The sequence below is a fragment of the Perca fluviatilis genome, chromosome 11 (assembly GCF_010015445.1).
Source record: "Perca fluviatilis chromosome 11, GENO_Pfluv_1.0, whole genome shotgun sequence".
NCBI lineage: Eukaryota > Metazoa > Chordata > Actinopteri > Perciformes > Percidae > Perca > Perca fluviatilis.
The window spans coordinates 33,467,951-33,489,661 of record NC_053122.1 but is presented as its reverse complement, the minus strand read 5'-3'; the positions used below and the strand labels follow the sequence as shown (position 1 = coordinate 33,489,661).

The window sequence follows — 21,711 nt, the reverse complement described above, 5'->3', positions numbered from 1 at the left end:
ATGTCACTGCTGGACAGCTGACAAGGGGAACCCTCCCTCGGATTAACCCCATCTGTATCTGATGAGGAGGCAACGAGGAACATGCTAACAATACTCTGCAAACAATTACATCATCATTATCTTCATCATCATCATCAGAGCTGGACCTAAAACTGGCGTGGGTGGTTTGTCACTCGATATGTGATATGATGACTGGAAGGGGAAACGGACTGGACATGTATTCAGGAAGTCAACTGCTGATCTTGGGGCAAGTCTCTTTGTGAATGGGATCATATGTGACAGAGGGAACTGGCTCGGTGACCCCGCGTCAGAGCTGCTGCTGCTGCTCACAGACAGCACCTGAGAGTGAGTCGGCCCATTTCTGGCCTCAGCTGAGTGGCGGAGAATAACCAGAGCTCCCCTCAACTTTCTCCGGGAACAAAAAAAAAAAAAAACACATTCTGGCTGCTCGCAGAGGCAGAGAGCAACTCCTTCCTACTAACTCAGGAAACAAGTGCCGTCTCTTGCGGATTCGAGAGCTAAACGCATTTCGACAAGTTGTCTCATGACTGTGGAAGCGAAGCTGCCCTCTCCATCATTTTTGCGATAGCCAGCGACATTCCGCTGGCGTCGCGTCACTTAAAAAGAAAGCCCTCGTTCATCAGATCGAGAGTCACCGAGTCAGGCTAAATTTGTTTCCACTTAAGATAACCCTTTACCAAGATTACCTCCCTTGCCTCCTCCTCCTCATCTACTTCCTAATGTCAGCTGAACTTGGGGGGATGTGATGGTAACAGGCAGACAAATACCATTCCTTCTCTTCCTGAATTCACCCGGACACTCGCCACCAACAAATGCTGCATAAGGCAACAACTGTAACAAAACTACATTATGCTGTGGGTAACTCTCTCCAAATTCCATTGTCGTCGGAAAAAAAATGCACAGGAGCAGGCTTTCAACAGCCTCGGAGGGGAACAATCGACAGCTCATTGTAACGGTCGGTGGAATGTGAAATGCAACAATGTCAGCCTCTAGAGAGTGAGTCACCTCCAAAACGCTCAACGTGTGCTCACGTAGGTGTCGTTGTGACACAACAGCGATACTTTGCATTTGCAATGAACCGGTATCTTGGAGAGAATGATGAAAAGAGATGACAATATTTGGAAGAGAATTTGCTGTTTTGTGACATTACACTAGGGCAAAATCCTGGAGGAAGAAAAGAAAGAAAAAGGTATGGCTCAGAATAGCAAGATAGCCATCCCACAAGAAAGGCTGCAGACAACCGGACTACAATTGTCAATTAAATAAACTGCATCAAAATGTTGATCAATTCAATCATTTAGCTTGAAAATATCAATCACAATAAAATTGCAAATAAATAAAAAGAAAAGAAAAAAAAAAAAAAACAGTATTTGAGTGTTAGTTTGGGCAACATGTAACTAAATACACATTTTTGATGCCTTGATACAAGGAACACGGAGCCGAAATAAAAGTGCACAACTAGAACAATGATATATTTGTAGAGGAAGTGGAGTGTAGCATTAGCATATGTCAACCGTCTTTACTGCTTGGTTAATGTTTACTAAACGCTCTGGGGCCGCTCTGCTGTGGCGTTTTTCTCCGTTACCTAGCAGTTCTTCAGGGTCTTTGACCACAATGTGGGCGTTGAGCTCTTGCAGCTCCTGGTGAAGCTCCTCCACCTTCTTGTTTGATTTTTTCAGCATGTTGTCGACATAAGCCAGGCTCTTCTTGTCTGTGGTGACCTGAGGGGTGGAGAGTGGATGACACAATTTATCGAATAGCAAAGATTTGAAAAAGGGAAAAAAGGGTCTGTGTGCCAGGCGCGTGGTTCAAAAAGGGTTGTACTTCTTTGTCTTCATTAATTCATAGGTGTGTTTTGGGCGTAACATGCAATTAACCATCCAGAGCGTCATCTCCCATTCCCTTTAAAATCCAGGCACGTTTGGACCTTGGCGCATTGCTATTATGATGGCGGATTTGCACCGTAATATTTGTATTTGTAATCTTTTGCATGTTTGTGTGCTGCTGCGCGTCCCTGTGTGTGTAACAAGCATAGTGTGCGCACGCTGTGCGTGAGACTAGGCGCATTTTACTAATTCGCTGTTAAAATAACAATGAAATGCCTAGCTATTGACTTTAGACCAGGTTTTTGTTCGGGCAGTGGCGCGATCACTTCCCGCTGCCTCAAGATAGCAATATGCCCAGAATGCACCTGAACACACCTCCCTGTAAGACCAGCACGCCCATGGGCACACAGATGGACGCAGGTGCATTTGCTATTTAAACGACGCGGGCGCTGGACGGGAAACTGACAACCGCGTCGGTCTTAAACTAGCAAAGACACCTGCACCAGGCTTTGCGCCGGGCTTTGCGCCGGGCGCGAGATAGGGCCCGTAAAATGTCTTCGATTTTACTTGATCTGGCTCTCTTTAGACAGTTTTCAGCGGTGATAGAGAAGAAAAATCGTTGGAATTTAGCTAGGGCTGAACAATTTTTGAAAATAATCTAACTGCGATTTTTTTCAAAAATATTGCGATTTAATACGCGATTATTTTTTAAGCTCATTGTCTTCCGTATTATTCAACAAAAACAAGCAATAAATCATTGTATAGTATGAACATGAACAACACAAGATTAGCTAGATTAAACAAACTGTTCTTTCCTGGAGGTCAGGCCTGTATGTGATGCATGAATTTATATGAATGACATCTTTTATTTAACTACTTCAATCACAGTAGTATACTGAGCACTGATCAAGCCTGGTGTAAACATTCATATGAAAGTCAGAAACCAAATCGCCCAAACTAAAGTGCAGATTGCAGAAATATAAAAACAAATATGTGGCTTTACCACACTTATGGTGCGTTCTTTTTGTCCACTGAAGTCGATCTACGAGTCGTTTTCCGGAGTTACGAACCGGAAGTTGCAAAAAGAACACCACCGAGGTCGTAAATACGACTCGTCAAGTCGTCTGAACTCCGAGGACCCCGAGCTCACTTTCAAAGATGGCTACGTCGTGCATCACACGTAGTAAACATTGTGGTTTTCTACAATTTTAAGCACTTTTGTCTTTGTTGTAACCAAATGAAGAAGTCGTACGCATAGCGCTGTATACTGATACCTATAGGCATGTCTCTACAGTCTTATTAGGAGTTAAATACCGCCTGATTAGTTATTTTGTAGCTTGTGCAGCTGAAATTGGCTAGAGACGCTCGGTTGCTATATGACAACAATGGCCGAGTCTTGAGCAGAAAGCAGAGCAGTAGCCTAGCCGCGGTTATTCGTTTTTCGACACGGATGTGACGTCACACTCGAGCTACTAGTCGCGATTACAAGACAAAAAGAACGCCCCATTAGTAGTATTTAGATTACTTAATTATTATTTACTGTAATAAACATATGTAAACATGAGGATTGCACTTTTTAAACACCGTCTTTGAACTTTACTAGACAGTTAAATACGTAAAAACCCTTTCAGTTACCCCTCCCCGCGGCAGTCTCCTCCACTCCATATCTTTATAACGGAGCTAGCTAACTGGAGCTAACCGCTAATCAGAGCTAATCGTTGCCAACCGAGCCTTCAGTGCTGCGTGCCTGTATCCATTAACTGCATGTATGGACTCGAGCTCGAATAAAACCCTTCATTTTATTAAAATGGCTGTAAAAGTTTGAAACTACAACTCAGAGTTGTTTGAATGAGTTTTAAGGTACGGCGTAGCATTAGCATGCTAAGTTGATGCTTTCTCTGCGGGGTGCAGACTGATTTGCTCTTGCGAGTCACGTGACCAAATCGCAGCCTTTGCGATTAGGAAATCGTGTTTTAACATACAGCGATATTATTGCAAATGCAATTAATCGTTCAGCCCTAAATTTAGCAGACTGTTTTTCTGCTTGGGGTAGCGATGTGTTTACATTCTGAGTTTTATTTTTCATTTTTTCTTAAATTTGTTTTAAAATCTGCGGAAAATTCTGCGTCCGCAGATTCCGTGTGGCCCTGTAACCCTACGTTATGGTGGTACTTTTTTTTTTTTTTTTTTTTTTTTAAAATCGGCAAATTAGGTCTTTGAGAGAAAGACTCAACAACATATTCAGTGATTTTACCTTTCGCAGGTTCTCGGCACCTTCTTTGATTTTCAGCTCTTTGCGGATCTCGCGGCGGATCTGCTCCTTGATCTCATCCAGCTTCTGTTGAACCATTGTGTCGGACAGGTCCAGATTGTGTCCCAGACCCAGTCGCTCCGCCACCAGCTGGCCCCTGGCATCCCCCTGAAAGAAGACAGCAGAGGAGGATGAGAGGAAGACGTGGAATGTAATTGAGAGGAGGTCAGCGAGAGAGGAGGAGAGAACACACAGAGGCCAGTGACTCAGTCAACAAATAGCCTGGCAGGATTCCAGCAGTGTTGAGCCAACGGGACTTATCAATAAACAGAAAGCAGCGCCAACTTACAAGGTTTCAAAACAGCTGAGGCTACAAATGCATTTCCGTTTTGTCATGATGAGTGGCAGCTCATGACAGCAGTAAGGAAGCGATAAAAACAGAGGAGGAGCTCCAGGCATAGTTTCATCCCAGCAGTCCCTCATATGAGTTTCTTATAATAACCACCAAAATGTGCGTGAAACATGCGTGATCTGATCTTGAGCCTCAGGTGATCTCAGATATTTTGAGTTAGTTGAAAGAGAGTTATCGATGGAAAACTGCACTTTAAAATAAATGTAACTGTCACCTTTTTTTAGTGGTGCCTTTTATATTTAATTCAATGTTCAATGTGTTCAATAAAAGAATGTTGGAAATGATTTCCTTTTGTCTTTAATTCATCAAGCAAGTTGTATTTCAGCAGAATATTTAAAGCAGCAGAAAGGCAGAACTGAGTACACTTTAATATCTGTGTATTTATTGCAAGTAATATTGAAGCGATACATATTTTCCTTATATCGTGCAGCCCTAATCAAAACTAATTTTCTATTTCTTTCAAATGTATGGAGTTATGACTTAATTGCCCTGACCAATATATATCTTCTGACCAAACATGAGATTCAACACTGCCAAAGCGTAGCCTGAATATTGTAGCGGTGGGTTTTAAACCTGAGCTAACCTCTGTAGGCAGTGTTTTCACTGCTGCTGTCAGTCACCATTTACTTACACCCTTAAAGCCAGTACATTAACTAACGAGAGATTAGCGGTCACTTCCTGATTGGCTTCAGCTTTAAAGTCCATCATGAATAGAGTAGGGATGGACCGACGCTGGTTTTTCAAGGCTGATGGCGATTATTAGTAGTTAAGGAAGCAGATAACTGATATTTGGAACCAATATGCATTTACAGTGAAAATTAAGATTTTGAAATGGTACAAACTCCCAACACAAAAGTTTGTTTAAATGCTTTAAGCAATTATTTAATAAATGAATGAAACTTTCAACATAATACACAGTCAAAGATAGTCAGATAGTGTGTGTGTGTGTGTGTGGGGGGGGGGGGGCATTAAGTCAGGTGAGTGAAACTGATGCAGAGGGACAGACACAGAGCAGTAGGGAGCCAAAGTAGCGCATATTTTAGTTAATTAACTTTATCGGTTATCAGGCAAAAACACAGCTACAGATAATCTGCAAACTGCCAAAAAACAGCCCGATAATTGGCCAGGGCCGATAATCGGTCTATCCCTAGGATACAGCGGTAAGGCAAGGCATGGAATACTATAGGGGTGTGCAAAAAAATCTACCGACTCAAAATTGATTCATAGAATTCCTAAAATCAAAAAAAATAAATAATTGAATTGTATGACTGCTGCAATCACATGGGAAAAGTAACTACATTTAAATACTGTGAATCGTTTTTTTTCAATCGAGAATCGCTTTTGAATTGAAAATTGATTTTGAATCAAATTGTGAACCTAAAAGTCGATATCGAATTGTGAAATTTTAGGGGTGGGGGGGGAATCGATACAGCATAGTATCTCGATATTTTCTGTATACTGTATCGATACACAGATGCCAAGTATCGATCTTTTATTATATAAATTGCATGACAATATAACCTTTTGATCCTAGAATAATAAGTTTTTTCAGTCCTCTGGATGGAAAACTGAAATGAGATGAACAAACCAGAGACATTTTTTTTTTCTTTAGACAAAACAGATGCTGACAAAGTTTTGCTTTGGGGACATAATTTGAAGTTGGAAAAAAGGTAATGAATTGCAATATAGCAGAGAATATCGCAATATGTTTAAAATCGGAATAATATCGTATCGTGACATTTGTATCGTGATAATATCGTATCGTGGGGCCTCTGGTGATTCCCACCCCTATGGAATACGTCTGGGATTATCTCAGGAATGTGACTAACCAGTTTATTCCATTTCCTTACACAGCTCATCAGTCTAGGTTTGGCTCTTCTAATTTTAAATTTTGTTGTTGAGACAGTATAAACCTTTTAATTGCATTACATGGTTACAACAATGAAACCACAACATTTCAACCTATGAGTCATCAGAGCACAAACCGGACAAATTGCAAACTCAAATTTAAAGCCTGACCTCCCTTTGATACTAATAATTGCTCAATTAGCTATGCATACACATTTCTATTCAACATCTGTGACCTTTGGAAGTTTGGGGAAAATCATCAGTGTAAAGTGCTCAAATCAAACTCTGTATGCGACTCCAGGTAACCGAACCAACCCAAATGTAAAAGGTCAACCAGGACTCGCTGCCCTCTGAAAAGCCTCTGAAATCGTGCCAGAGTTTAACTCCTACCATTCATAAAATGAGGGCATAATGAGATGTTAAAAACAGCACATCACCACTCTGTGACTACCACGGGATCTGCGTCTTGTTGCGTTCATCATGACTTACTTACTACTATAAAAGAAAGCAGTCAAACAAAACACTCCGTAACATTTAGGCGTAATGCAATTCATCTGCCTCAATTTAGTGGGCTACTGTTTAAAGGTGAAACTGATGGTGAAAGGACAGATCAAGTCAACAAGACAAAACCTCCAGGCTTAACTTTCTGCCATACCTGAACCTCGGTTTCGGCCAACTCCATTTCTAGATCGGTTAAACCAAACCGCCCTCGCATGTTCTGCTGACCACCACTAACTATCATTACATGAACTCCACTCCAGTTCTGTTAGGAGAAATATTATCTTCTGTCACAAAGGTTAGGCTACACGATAGCTGGCAGAAGCTCCGTCCAAAGCCACACTCATTCACTCCGCTAGTATCCGATTTTCTAGCAGCGCTCTCATTCTGCTCCCTCTTTCTCGTTCTCACACAGACACTGACATCAACAGGGAAGATAAAGATAAACCGTCTGAGCAGCGACAGCCAAATCCCTCTTAGCTTCTAACTCTGTGAGGTCAGAGCAGCCCAGAATGGGACATAATCTCACTCCAGGGAGACGAATGGGTCTAAAATTAACCCAAGTTAAAAACATAACACTGGCTGTCCATTGTGGCCTCCCCCACCCCTGGAAAGCAACTTGAGTGGTGGTGGAGGAGAAGCTGTGAAACGACATCCCCACAACTGTAAGAAGGTTCAAAACACAGTAAAGAGTGGTGTTCCAAGTCTCAGTGTAGATGACGGTGAAGTTTGATGATGCCTTTTATTTATTGGGAGAGCAAAGCGTTTTAAAAACACAAGAGCTAATTAGGAATTAACCTCGCAAGGTTGTCACTGAAAGACACAAGTCAGTAAAGCACCGTTTAGGCTGTATTGTCTTCTATCCATGCTACAGTTCCCCACAATGTTTAATTTCCTCAAACACAGACCACATCCATATTTCACACTTCAAAAAGCCATCATATTTAGTGGCTATCATTTAGGCCAGTGGTTCCCAAACGTTTTCCACGTCAAGGACCCCTAAACTGACACAAATTAGACCACGGATCCCCATTTGATGACATCTTGGCGCAGATGTCAGGGATTTTTGCTTTTAGATGCGTATGAGACCCATGTCCAAAATAGTCACATAAATCCTGTCATTATGTTACTTATGGATGTAATTATAGTGAAAATAAATGATGATCCCTTTTTACTGGGGACCCCCCTGGAACCCCCTTCAAGGACCCCTAGGGGTCCCCAGATTTAGGCCGTCATCTACTAACTCAATTGATCATCATAAGACAAGTTGTGCCAGGATCTGGGTGCCTCAGCCATACAGGTGACTCTAATTCTGATTGACAGATTTAAGTTGGTAAAGAAAATCATAATTGGGTACAATGAGGGTTTTCCATGGGCTCACACATAGCCAGCCCCCCCCCCCCCTCTTTCCACTATAGGTGCTCACTTCAGGGGAAAGTATAGATTGCACATATCCTGGACTGGTCCAGAGGCTCCTTGATGACTCATAGGTAAAATGGAGGTCACAACTCTTGGAAGTGGAAGAATAGTGGGAGGGGGGGGGGGGCGGAAAGTGGCTTTCTTCTTCAGCTAACTGCCCTGCATAACTTGTTTGCACTGTAGCTGTGTTTGCCCAACGCGGTATGAGGACAGCATGAGGACACCCTAAAGGGCTTATTTCAGTGCGCAACAATGCAAGGAAATGCACGAAAGGCCGATCAGATAAGGTGGAAATAAATCAGCAAGTAGACCCACGAGGTCTGAGATTTTAATTTGAGATCAAACTAAGAAACTATATCCAAAAAAAGATAGCAGGAGCTCATTTGCAGGATTGGTTTCACCTCTTGTTTCGCTGTAATTGCAACGCTTCCTTTAGTTGCTCTTTTACCTGATGGCCCTTATCATTTCTTGCTGCTTAAATGTATTGCCTTGTCAGGAGCATGACGCCGCACTGAGAACTCGAGACTTATTAGGTTCAAAAACGAGTGATGCAGGAATTGTAAGCAAATGTTTCCACTTATAGCCCAATGCATACAGTTTGTTATGGATGGAGGGAACTTGCTCTTGTCAGCTAGCTCTGCTAGGTGCTCTGTGAAATGTTCAAGGCTCAACAAATGGAAAGACCTGTCTAAAACCTATAAGCAACAGGTTTTGTTCAACATTACAAAAAATGAAAGAGGTGCTTAATTTAATAGATGGATAAAATAGGGACTGTTCATCCCCACAAAACAAAAACAATAAAATGTATAGCTATAGCTAGAAAATGTGTTAAAAGAAATCATAAAACTGTTGATAGCATTCTTACAAGGCAAGTGTTACCTACACTTGTTGAACTTGTTAAAGAACCCTTTTAGTGCCGAAAACATGAAAGGAAACTGTGAAGTAAAAGCAAACATTAGGTCTGAGCCTCAAGTGTAAGCAGGTTAACTTGCTCTTTAAGCCTGAAAGCTCCGAGTCCAACAACAAGAACTCCATTCACACAATAGGACAATGGAAAAGTTGAGGCCACCATCCAGGCTCATGCTTAAAACGCCAAGCCCTTGCCATTTCTGCATGAGGCCTATCTCAACCTACAACCTGACACCAGGCCGTCTTACCCCACAGCTGGCCGCAAAGTCATGGCCACAGCCTGGTGCTCTACTGCCACCAGAAATAGCAACACAGGCTAATAAATGCAGATCCTACAAACGCAGCCTTCACACAAGCCTTAGACATATCCCATGTCAAGTGAAAGTGTAGGTAATGTCTTGCACTTCAGGTCAATGTTAATGGTAATTTCTGAGCGGGGGACAGACAGTAGATTTATTCTGGGTGCAGAAAAGTGGCGCTGCATTATCACAAACAGAACGAGCGATAAACTGCAGTTAAGCACCTGTTGCTCTGCTGAGTAGATCTGGTTCCACCCCATATAAACCACCACAGTGATATATGTTAAAGTTTAGCTGGCTTGGTCGACCTCAGCTATTGATACATCTTTTAATAGAGAAAGCATGTCTTCCAGATGGTCTCTTTTAAGCCCAAATAAACTAAATGCACTATGATCTCATTTAGGAATACAGCATAGGGTTGGGCTTGCGTTATTGACGTTTCTCATCGGTCATTGGCAACAAACATAATCCTAACTGTCCTAACACCGACTTAAGAGTTTTGCAATATGCAATGTGATGTCAACCGTCCATGGTCATCCATCACCTAGCCTGGCATATTGATTGGCTGAATTATAAACCTAACCAATACGGTGATGAGATCACAAATATAGGACATCTTTATCCATGTATGTTCTCATACTCGAGAGGAAACAGCTGGTCTAGCCTGCAGATGTTTTGCAATCAGCTTACTGTTTTCAGACTCAGTTTAATATGGGCTGCTGTGACCATTCAATTTTATAAACCCACGAAAGAAAATATTGTTCAACAAACTGGGTGATCCATGCATGTCACTGATAAAGCATTTAAGCAAACAGTAAGTAAATGAAATAAATGTAAAAGCTAGGTATAATAAGCCATTTCGTGATTAAACTGGTTCAATAAAAAGGCATCACTGACATGTCATCACCACATGTCGCCTCAGTAATCAAATTAATAAGAAACATTTAAAATGTAACTTCCCACAAGCGTTAGCTTTGTTATCTGCTGTAACAATTGTCCTCCAATACTCCCTGTAAAGATGAATAATAACAGTGTTTGAGTAATCAGACTAGCCTTGGCTTTGACATGAATACAGATTTGGGGGGGATATTGCTAAAGCTAACGCTTGACTGCACTTCAAAGGCGATTAGATAAAGTTGTGGATGAGTTGTAGGTCTTGGACAATGCTTTTGTCAGAAAGACTTATTTCAAGTCTGACGTCACTCAAGTGAAACCACATTAAATCAGTGAGCCATGACTGTAGCCTTACTTTTTTTTTTTTAAACCCACTAACTCTGTCTACCCATTTAACCTTACCTTATATATGATCTGTTTCTAGGACCATCAAGATAATGGCGCTCTTGAATATCCAATATTCTAGGGCTGCTCCCTCTTAGTCGACTAATTGGTCGTTTTGGTCTTAGTCAACTTTAGTCTTTAGTCGATTAGTCATGTTTTATGCTTTTTTTCATGCTGAATGACTTATTTCCAAGAAACGTACGAGCACATCTCTGGTAAACACAAGAATTAAAGTGGTGCTTTTGCATGACTCTTTGCGGAGAATCTCAGATTTACAGATCTGTCGATTAAATCAACTCATCGATTAGTCGATACAATTGAATGAGTGTTAGTCGACTGAGAATTTCTTCAATCGAGCACAGCCCTACAATATTCATTACCTATTTATTTTCCCTTCTCTCATAGAAGTGAATTCTTTACTCAAGTCACTCAGTTTGTTAAACAACAAAAACGTGTTAAGCTTTTGGAAACTATAGCTCCTACATACTACACCCCCCCATGTGATCTATGTGTGCTAAAGTTGTCTACCTGTATCTTTGTACATTGCATTTTGTCAATAAAAAAAGTGGGTCATGACTTATAAGTCATGTCTTATCATTCTATAGAGAATAATAAGACGTGACTGTAGTGCTTACAGACACGTAACGTTAACTTACCTCTTGAAAATATAAAAATGTGCATTTGCATGTTGGGAAAGACATTTTCTGACTTCTTTTATATTGCTGGTGTTTTGAGTTCATCCGGTCTGTAACGTTTACGTGTTTGAAGAAAAAACAAAAAAAGACTTTACGTCAAGCAAACCAGCAGGGTTAGGGAACACTTTCCCTTTTCCCAAAGATGGAACAACTTTAACTGGATTTAGGTTACGGATAAACATATGTCGTTACCGGTATATGAATACAAGGAGGACACTGTTTATTTTCCAAAAGTAACGCAGGTTAATTTAACGTTTCAGAGCTGTTAACGTTAGTTAACGTTAGTAAGACTTGAACTACAGCAACACTAGAGTTAAAACTTTTGGAAAAAACGGTCGTAAAATGTATTATCATAGCAGCTTCCGCACAAAATCACCGGTTTAAAACTTGGATATTCCGGGATAAATTAACGTTACTTTGGATAATTGTTTCCCAGGCCTCAATCCATGGATAATTCACAGACAACCCTTTGAGATCTAGCAGAGGCCCTTAACTTAAATACAACACTACCACCTCACAGCAAATCAACTTTAATGAAACAAAACTGTTTGCTAAACTTCTAGTTTAGCCTCTGGAGCACGTTTGCGCACTTTTCGCAACAGTTGTCAACTTTTCCTACCTGCACGGAGTCGGCGGCCATCTTGGTTTTCGCCTTTGAATCAAATCCTACGGGGAGAGAGGAGGGGAGGTGGAACTCCAAAAACAAGCCTTGTTTTAAGTTTCCCTCTCTGGCGACAAAAAGAAGTGATTATTTGGACCAAATCATCGGTCATCTCGGGTACACGGGGCTACCCATGTCGTCTTCACACTTCATTGACGCGGTCACGCCGTCCTAGAGGGGTGCTGCAGGGTGGACGGGTGTTCATAAATTAAAAAAAAAAACTGAAGCATAAATCTGTCCCAGTGCAGTTGGAGAAAGAGGCGGTGGTTTAGAGTGGAAGAGTCCGCCCAGAGGAGCTGGAGTAGTGCTGCTGCTGCTGCTGTTGGGCTGCTTCATATAGACTTGCCTTACCTCATGCTAATACAACCTTAAACCATCCTGGGTTAAACCAACCACAAACATGGAAAAACATGTAGGCCTATCTCAGATTACGGTGGTTAAAATATGTTTAAAATAAATGCTCAGACAAATTAAATCCTCTATTATAGGTAGAAAGTCCTAACTTCTTAGATTTGTGCCATCTCAAGTGAAAGTCCTGCTATAATTTTGCAGGTAGAAGTACAGAGGTATCACTGTATGGAGCTATAAGTGCCATAAAAAAAAAGGAAACGAATGCAAAAATATAAAGAGGAATAAATAAAAGAATGCATAAGTAAATATAACAATTTGGAAATATAAAAATAAAAGAATAAATAAATGTGGAACTATAAAAACCAAAAATATACTGTAATGAAAGAATAATTAATTTATTTTCACATTTATTTGTTATTATTTATTTCTGTTTCTGTTTATTTATATAGGCTACTTTTAAATATATATATATGTATGTATTTATTGCATATAGAATACTCAATTCTTTTCTGTATATTTTCTTTATTCTTTTATTTTGTATATAATGCCACATTTTTTAATAAATTGTTTTTCCTTTTTCTATTGCTTTTGCTAGTCCCTCAAAGGCCAAGCTGTCATTCAACTGGCGAAAAAAGAGGTAAAGGGATAAAAATAAATAAATGACATTATATAAAAAAATATACAGAAAAATAATTTAAATGCAATAAATAAATATATATATTTAAAAATATAAAAACAAATATATAGAGAAATAAATGAACAAATAAGACATTAAAATGCTATTAATTAATATTTTATATTTTGCTGCTATATTACTGTAGCAGTGCAGTGTCACATGTAAAAGTACTTGTTATGCTGAATGGCTCCAGGCAGCAGTGATGGTGGGAGTAGTAACCAGGTTTTTCACTTTTTACTTAAGTATAAGTATACATCAGCAAAATATACTTGACGTTGGTCTCCCATACATGGAGACATTATACAGTTGGTCAAGTTGGATATAACTTTAACTGCTAACTGTTGGAGATTTTATTTTATAACAATGCAAATCTTAATATGCAAAGTACCAACTATTGATAACTGTCAGGTAACTGTAGAAAGTACAATATTTCCCTGTGAAAGGTAGTGAAGTATTGTAGACGTATTATGTAGCACAAAAAAAGAAATGCTATATACTCAAATAAAGTACAAGTCTCGAAATTGCAATGAAGTACTTTGTTTGAGTAAGTGTAGTTACTTTTCAGAAAACTGAAAAACCTAAATAAGACCCCTATTTAATATTGATCATCAAACTATTATTCAAATTTGAAAGGATCATGCAGACCCTGCACAAACTATGCTGACAACCAGAGCTGCAGTGCAAACAAAAGCTGCTAAATTAAATACGGTAAGAGTCACAGTTTACTTTTGAGTTGCCAAGCCAGAGAGATGAGGAGGAGCTGCTATGAAGAAACCACAGGACAAACACTGAACTCTTCTCTGGGCCGGTGCATGACATGTCACACCTCGGTGAAAAGACTTACTGCTGCATTACATAACCTTCAGGGACACAGTCATCACAAGCCATATGTCTCAGACACTGGGCACTCTCGGTGCTTATGTCTCAAATATTTATTGGTGTGGACGAGAACACAGGTTCCTCACTCATAAACGGAGCATTGTCCACATAATAAAAATGGCAGAGGCCTTGTTGGGTAGACTTTTGAATTATGCGCTCCTGTTAAAACCCCTCAACAGTGACACTCTCCAGAGGCTGACTGAGGACAGGTGCTTTAGACAGGACATGATGGTTTTGTCTTTCATGTCAATATGGTTTATCGGCAATATCCACAACCCACATGTAATGGCTACAGTGTTTGGTGTGGGAGGAAAGACTGGGGATATGGTGTAATGCCGTTTCTGTACCATCGGGTTAATAAATCTGTCAGAAAGATACACGTTCCGCCTTTCTCCAGCTGTTACTCCAGCTCTTGTTTCTACAGTTGAATGAACACTTTACTGATCTGTGGGCGTGTTATCACCCATAATAAAAATGATGATTTTTGCTCTGATTAATGGGACGACGACCAAATGTTATTGGGCAGGCAGGTATAAGGTCTTGCCCCACAAGGTTGTACAAACCTGAGAATTTTATAATGCATAAAGAGGCCTAGGTGCCTGGGACCCTGACCATGTTTCTGTTTAAAGTCTGGTGTTACACCAAATCCTGTGACCCATCAGATTCTGTGACCTAATAAGGAATTTCAGCCATATGTTGCCATTGCACGTTTTCATACTTTAATCATATACTTTATTTATTTATTTTGTTGGGCATTTTTAGGCCTTTATTTGTATAGGATAACTGAAAACATGAAGGGGGAGAGAGAGAGGGGGAGCGACATGCAGCAAAGGGCCACAGGTCAGAGTCAAACCCACGGCCCATGTGTCTACCTCTATACATGGGCGAGCGCGCTCTACCAGGTGAGCTACCCAGGCGCTGCCCCATATACTTTATTGTGATAGGTGTTTGCCAATACATATACTATACAGTATATAGTAGCATAGCTGAAATTTATATATGTTTCAGAATTTGTGCAACACCAGCTGGGGACTTTTGTTGCATAATACCCTCTGTGCTCATTTTTTTGTGAGCTCTCCACTGCACTGTACTATCTAATTAAGGCTAAAATGACAGAAACATACTTAAATGTCTCTTCCAGACAAAATTAAATAAAAATACTCTCTCTGGAATGATGATTTGTGTCTGATATGTTTGACTCTGACCCAGGGCCCTTTGCTGCAGGCCTTCCCCTCTCTCTCCCTTTTCTCTCTACATAAACAATGCACAAATGCCTTAAAATATTTGGGGAAAAAAGGTTCTAAAGCACAAAAAAAATGGCAAAAAAAAAGTTCAATAACCTTGTTGGAAGTTCTTAAAACAGCTTCTACTGCTTCTGCCTTACTGAACAACTCCCTGTTTATCTGGGTCACAGGGCCAAAACCAGAAAGCTGTAACTGGAAAACTATCTGAGATTAATGGGGATGAGTCCAATAGTTGATGACTGTCCAGGGATTATCTGACAGCAGGGATGAGTAACACCGAGTGGCAGCACTTGGTCACATACACTTTCGCTGTCCTCTGCGGACTCCTCTTACTTCACATAACCATGCTCCTACTGGATTTTAGCGCTCTCAATTGTTTTCAGCAGCTAGATAGTGACTTCCACAACAAGAGAAAACGTTGAATGTATACATTCGGGTTGGCATGACACCTTCTGTGCTTTTATAAGAAATTGTTAAAAGTATAATTACAACCATATAAAACACTGAAAAAGTACTCTAGGAGGAGATGGAAAGCATGTTAAAATGGATAAACACACACCCAGTTGGAGGCAGGAGCAGACCTGGCAGCTCTTTATCTCCCTCTGCAGGATACCAGCCCGGAAATAATCCAGCTTTCCCTTTTTCCCAGCGGCCAGCAGCTTTATCTGTCTTCACCACTCCCTGCTCTGTTGTACCTGATGATGAGGATGATGATGATGATGATGATGGACAATCATTTATATTATATTAAATGAAAGAACACACATGCAGCTCTGGTAGTTTAAAACATATTTTTCTGTGTATTTCATTTGGCAAAGAAAAGATTAAAACAGCCATGTTGTTTTTATGTTGCTTCTGACAAAGCCGCAACACCGGGGGAGCTGGGTGTAGAGAAGGCACACAAAAACTGAGTGGCAAACTACCGTATGTCCTCCGTTAATAATGAGTAGCTATTCATCTGTAGGTTTAAATACCTCAGGAATTGCAATGTGGCCGTATACCAGTGGAAACAGTCTGTGCAGCTCTTCCAGGTTAATTAGTTGAAGGGGCAACATTATGTCACTTTAAACCTGTTAGTTAGCAATTAATGAAGGGTAGGCAAGAATTTTAATCGGCAAATAAAAGGCCATGAGAACCAAAATAAACCCAACGGTCAAGAAAACGATAGATGACAACTACACAAGCAAAGTAGCACAGTTATTACCAACCTCTCCACCATCTTTTATGTGGAGAACTGCGGATAAAAACATTTGACATTTTGGGGAAATGGGCATATTCTCTTTCTTGCAAAGTTAGATGACAAGAAGCGCTGTGGAGATAGGTCTGGCAATTCAAGACTAGATGACAAGAAGCCAAGGTAACCTTGCTGCTGGTTGTTGCCTTATATCTAAGGGACTGATATTAAGAGACCTCTGGCCAAGAAAGCAGAATGAACGCATTTCCCTAAATGTCTGCATATTCCAGACATATTACATGTAGTGTACAACATATTAGTGTAGTGAACAGTGAACACCCATGTCTAACTGGGTCTACGATAAAAAGAAAATGAAACAACAAAAATAGACTAAAAAGTGAAATGAAAGAGTTGAAAGAAATGTACAAACTGATATACACATACTGCAACTTTAAAAAGGGTGTTAACAGTATAAATGGGTTAATTTTACAATGTAGAAAATCTGTCTGTGAATGAATCGCACTGAAAAAGTAGTAAATATTTACAGCAGCAGCATCTTCACCTTAGTGTTCTTTTACACACTTCGGTATTCTCACGGGTTTCTTCGTTAGGGAGGAAAAGCCTCCGGGCAAAGCTGCATGTTTACATCCAACACATCAAGTACAGTATAAAACATGTGCACTTGTCCCAGTAAACAGTCCGTGGTCACAGGATTTTTATTACGTAAAAACCTCAAAAGTTCTCATTCAAGTCCAATTAATACAGCACAGTAGTCAGTTTCTTACACTTAAAATCTCCTTAAGTTAGTAGTAGTGGTGAGGGCATGGGGGATGTCGTGTCACCATGAAAAATGTCACCGCCTTTACATACAAAAAGACAACCATAGTAAAGAGTTAAAATACAACCAAACACAACTAAACAGCACAGAGCCGATGAAAATGTTCTTTTTTCCTGGATCGGAGATAACAGTGAAGCCAATCAGGAGTGGAGGACCGGTGACCAGTTGCTGGACAGGCCGTCTCCGGGCATGTGTCGGCAGAGGCCCTCTGCGCAGAAGACCTTTGACATGGAAGTGAAGGGGAGTGGAGGCCTGGCGGGGTCAGGGTGGGGGGGGTAGGGCTGCCGGGAACACAACCTGCTGACGAAACACAAAGTCCTTGTCCAGTTGGCTGCCACAGACGCGTGTAACAGAGCCCTCAGTAGAGGCGGATTTCATCTGCAGCTCCACGTTATGTTCTCAATCACACGTACAAAGCAGCCGCACAGTCATCTGCAGTCTATTAGTCCCACTCTCCCTCTCTCTTCTTCATCATCTCAGACTGCAACATCGAGCATGTACCAACTGAATGTGTCCTCTCTCCAACCCTTCTTCTGTGGACATGTCGCCTCTTCAGTTTTTGGGGTAGATTTTTTCGTAAAAGAAGTTTTGTGCCAGCAAGTAGAGCTCCCCGTCCTTTTCTCTGACGGCATGTGCGCGGACAAACTGGAACTGCTCCAGTGCAAATTCGTAGAACTCGTTCTCCATCTTCCAGATGGCCGACTGCTGCAGCTTGGCGATTGACTCCTTTGTGGGCGGCTTCTTCTCGCTGGTCTTCCTCAGGTGGGATTTCTTCCCTGTGAAGAAAGGAGAGCAGGCATTACGGCAGTTTTAGTTTGTTTTGGTGAAGGGGTTGAAGTAGGTTGTGTTTTCTTTTGTTAGTGGATTTCAAAAATCCATTGGCACTCTTTACAGGCAACTTAAAACTGCCATCCACATGTCACAACTTAACCTGGAGCCCTTTGTCACGACACACTTTGTCATGCCATGCAAAGTGTCTTCATAACTGACATTACATGTATTATAGGCAGTGTTTCAGGCTTAAAGCCATATCCATGTATAGAATCTGCGAGCGAAATAACTTCACTCAAACGTATCAAACGTTTAATCTACCTCTCAGTAAGAAAGCAAGTACGTGTATTTCCCTAAATGCCTGAAATGATTAGTGTGGACATATGCTGCAGCTTTTAAACCCGTCTGATGTGTCCTATATTTCTTTTTAGGCCTTTTTTTTTTCCTTTTTCTTTTACTAATTTTACAAAATTTGAGTAATATTAGCTATGCCTCAGCTAGGCACGAGTCAGAATACAAAGATCTGGGTTTTATTCTGTAGTTTTTGTTCGGGGTAAGGAAAGACACTGCATGCCTTTTGACACAGAGACTCAGACATCATTTAAATTCAAATTCATTAAGTAAATACCTGATTAACTTGATTACTTGGGTGTATCTGCCGCTAAAAATGATGAACATCATATTTGAGTAATGGCACATCTATATCATTGTCAGATTTAATTTTTTCTCTGCTCTCCATTATTCATTCCGGCTGCTACTCGTTGTAGCCGGCGTGAGGCCTGAGTGCATATTGATCACAATTCAATTCTCAGGGGAGCAATTCAGACTGCTAATATGCAACCACAGCACACAGACACTTAAGCAACGGCAATGTGGGTGAGCCATTAAGTAGCTTTTCGGTATATCATAATATTGGTGAGGGGAAACAAAAATATGCAAGGGAGCAGCAAATGGTTTCTAACTACTGAGCAGACACGGCACCTGTTTTGTACAGCTCGGTGGCTCCTTTGAAGAAGCGTGGCAGCGCCGCCTCCAGCATCATTACAAAGTCCTCCAGCTCTTCTGTTACTCCCACCAGCATGTATTCATTCACCAGGTTGTATTTCGCCTGCTCCAGAGCCCACTGGCTGCCCACGTTCCTGCACAGAGACATCATGTTCATGTTCACGTACTGCGTGTGGTTAGTTTTTTCCTTGCCGAAACAGTGACCACTTTTACCTTCGGTGCACCCGACTCCTGGAACAAATTAGTGCACCTGACTCCTGGAACAAATGACAGCACTTTCTTAAAAAAATCAACTCCCTTGTGCCTTTTGGACAACTTAGAAATCTGGTTTTAAACCTCCAAACTTCTTTCTTGTAATTGCTCTACATAATTGTATTTTCTTTTGCATCCTAATTGTAATCCTAATCCTAATATTGGGCCTACAGGATTCGGGGAAAAATATGAATCACGATTTTTTAGTTTAGAATTGATATCACGACTGTATCACGAAGTGTAATGTTTATTGCACATGTGAACCATGGCACCTATAGCACATTACACATCACCACAAGCCTGTAAACATAGAGGCTTCAATGAATAAAGAAAATAAAGTACATACTGGCCATTTAAGTACAGTAGGCTACCAAAAATAGTGACCTATAACACATTGAACTAAATAGGGCCCTGATACAGGCTCTATCTGAACTCCTCTATCTTTATATAATTAAAACATGTCAATGTCGATGTCAAATGCTTCAAAAAATTGAAGTCATTTAAAATTTTTATTGTGAACTTGGGTGAATCGAGATCGCAATTTTATAACGATTTATCGTGCAGGCCTACTAATTATCCTAATTTATTTATCAAATAATTTTTCAAATTCAGAAAGTTTTACCGTCTTTCTGTTTTTCTTATGATGGTGTTGCTTCTTTTCCTGTGTTGTTGCTTTGTTTCCATCTTTGTAATTTGACTCAATGTCATTGTAAATGAGCGCCGCCCCTCAATGTTGTCTTGAGTATGAATAAAGGTTGAATGAATGAACGAATGGTTCAGCAGCCGGATGTAAAATGTGCAAAGAACAAAAATGAGGGGGAGGAGGAGGAGGAGGAGTATGAGCTGAAAGGTACAAAGACAGTGACAGGGAAAATGATGAAGTGAGATGTGAACAGAGTCCAGAAAGGGTTGAGACAACAGGAGGACCAGAGGACAGAGAGGAGAAAGACAGGAAGGAATGGAAAGTCAGTGGCAGGTGTTGTCATAATCAGGAAATTAAATAATGAGGGAGGAAGTCGATTGTTTAAAACCTATAAAGTAACTTTTTGGCAAAGTCTCGTTAAACAAAGCTTTAGAGGACTGGCAGCAACGCCACCTTTTTGTCTTCAGTTTATTTATACTCATAAAAAAAAAGAAACACCCCCTTTTCAGGACACTGTATTTTAAAGATACCTTTGTAACATTCAAAATAACTTTAGAGATCTTCATTGTAAAGGGTTTAAACAATGAACCATAAAGAATGAATGAACATGCACCTGATGAACGGTTGAAAGGACAGTAACAGCTTAAGGGTCGTAGGCAATTAAGGTCACAGTTAAAGAAAGAGGCCCAGGGTCTCTGCTAATCTGCGTGAACGTGCCTTAGGCATGGTGCAAGGAGGCATGAGGATAGCAGATGTGGCCAGGGCAATACATTGCAATGTCCCTACTGTGAGACGCCTACGACAGCGCTACAGGGAGACAGGAAGCACAGCTGATCGTCCTCGCAGTGGCAGACCACGTGTAACGACACCTGCATAGGATCGGCACATCCGAATGTCACACCTGCGGGACAGGTACAGGATGGCAACAACAACAACCGCAAGACCTGGCCAGTCTGGTGCAGTACATGAGGAGGAGATGCACTGCAGTACTTAAAGGTCCCATGACATGGTGCTCTTTGGACGCTTTTATATAGGCCTCAGTGGTCCCCTAATACTGTATCTGAAGTCTCTTTTATATAGACCTTAGTGGTCCCCTAATACTGTATCTGAAGTCTCTTTCCCGAAATTCAGTCTTGGTGCAGAATTACAGCCACTAGAGCCAGTCCCACAATGAGCTTTCCTTAGAATGTGCCATTTCTGTGTCTGTAGCTATTGAGGAGGAGAGGGGGGAGGGGGGGGGCAAGGTGGAGGGTGGGGGTGTGACCTTGACCAACTGCCACTTTGCTCGTTTGAAAGCCATGATGTCTCTCTCTCATGGGTGGGCCAAATTCTCTGGGCGGGCAAAGCAGAGAAAGGGGAGGTAACCTTTCCAGATTCAAGATCGGCTCATCTGGACTTTCATTTTCTCAAAGGCAGAGCAGGATACCCAGGGCTCGGTTTACACCTATCACCATTTCTAGCCACTGGGGGACCATAGGCTTTGGAATTTGCATTTTAGATCAAATACACACATCATGGTGGCAGGCAGGTGCAGCAGGTTTGGTGTGCTGGGGCCAGTCCTGCTTTATGCGTTTATTTTAACATTATCAGTTCCACAGTTAGAGGAACGAGCAAGGCAGCTGAATTTAAATAGATATAGTAACCCGGTGGAGGCAAATGTTGCCATCAAGTTTGGGGGAAAGCACTTTGGCTACGGAAAGACCATTGTGGCTGTTACATTCGTGTTTCCCAGCCTCATGACCTCATTCAAAAAAAAGACTC

General features: G+C 41.0%; 2 protein-coding genes across 3 annotated transcripts in view; both read right to left on the bottom strand.

Annotated features, from left to right (window-relative positions):
- Positions 1-12,326, bottom strand: part of pkn2a (protein kinase N2a) — a 38,089-nt gene extending 25,763 nt beyond the window's left edge. Inside the window, exons 1-3 of the mRNA XM_039814669.1 lie at positions 12,076-12,326; positions 4,102-4,266; positions 1,607-1,742 (exon numbers count right to left, since the gene is read on the bottom strand). Coding sequence (XP_039670603.1) covers positions 1,607-1,742; positions 4,102-4,266; positions 12,076-12,096 — 322 coding nt within the window. The 5' untranslated portion in view covers positions 12,097-12,326. The remainder of the gene's footprint in view (positions 1-1,606; positions 1,743-4,101; positions 4,267-12,075) is intronic.
- Positions 12,327-16,044: 3,718 nt separating this feature from the next.
- Positions 16,045-21,711, bottom strand: part of hs2st1a (heparan sulfate 2-O-sulfotransferase 1a) — a 39,416-nt gene continuing 33,749 nt past the window's right edge. For both annotated transcript variants that reach the window (XM_039815452.1, XM_039815451.1), the window contains 2 exons: positions 19,032-19,189; positions 16,045-18,055 (listed from right to left, as the gene is read on the bottom strand). In XM_039815452.1, coding sequence (XP_039671386.1) covers positions 17,832-18,055; positions 19,032-19,189 — 382 coding nt within the window. In that variant the 3' untranslated portion in view covers positions 16,045-17,831. The remainder of the gene's footprint in view (positions 18,056-19,031; positions 19,190-21,711) is intronic.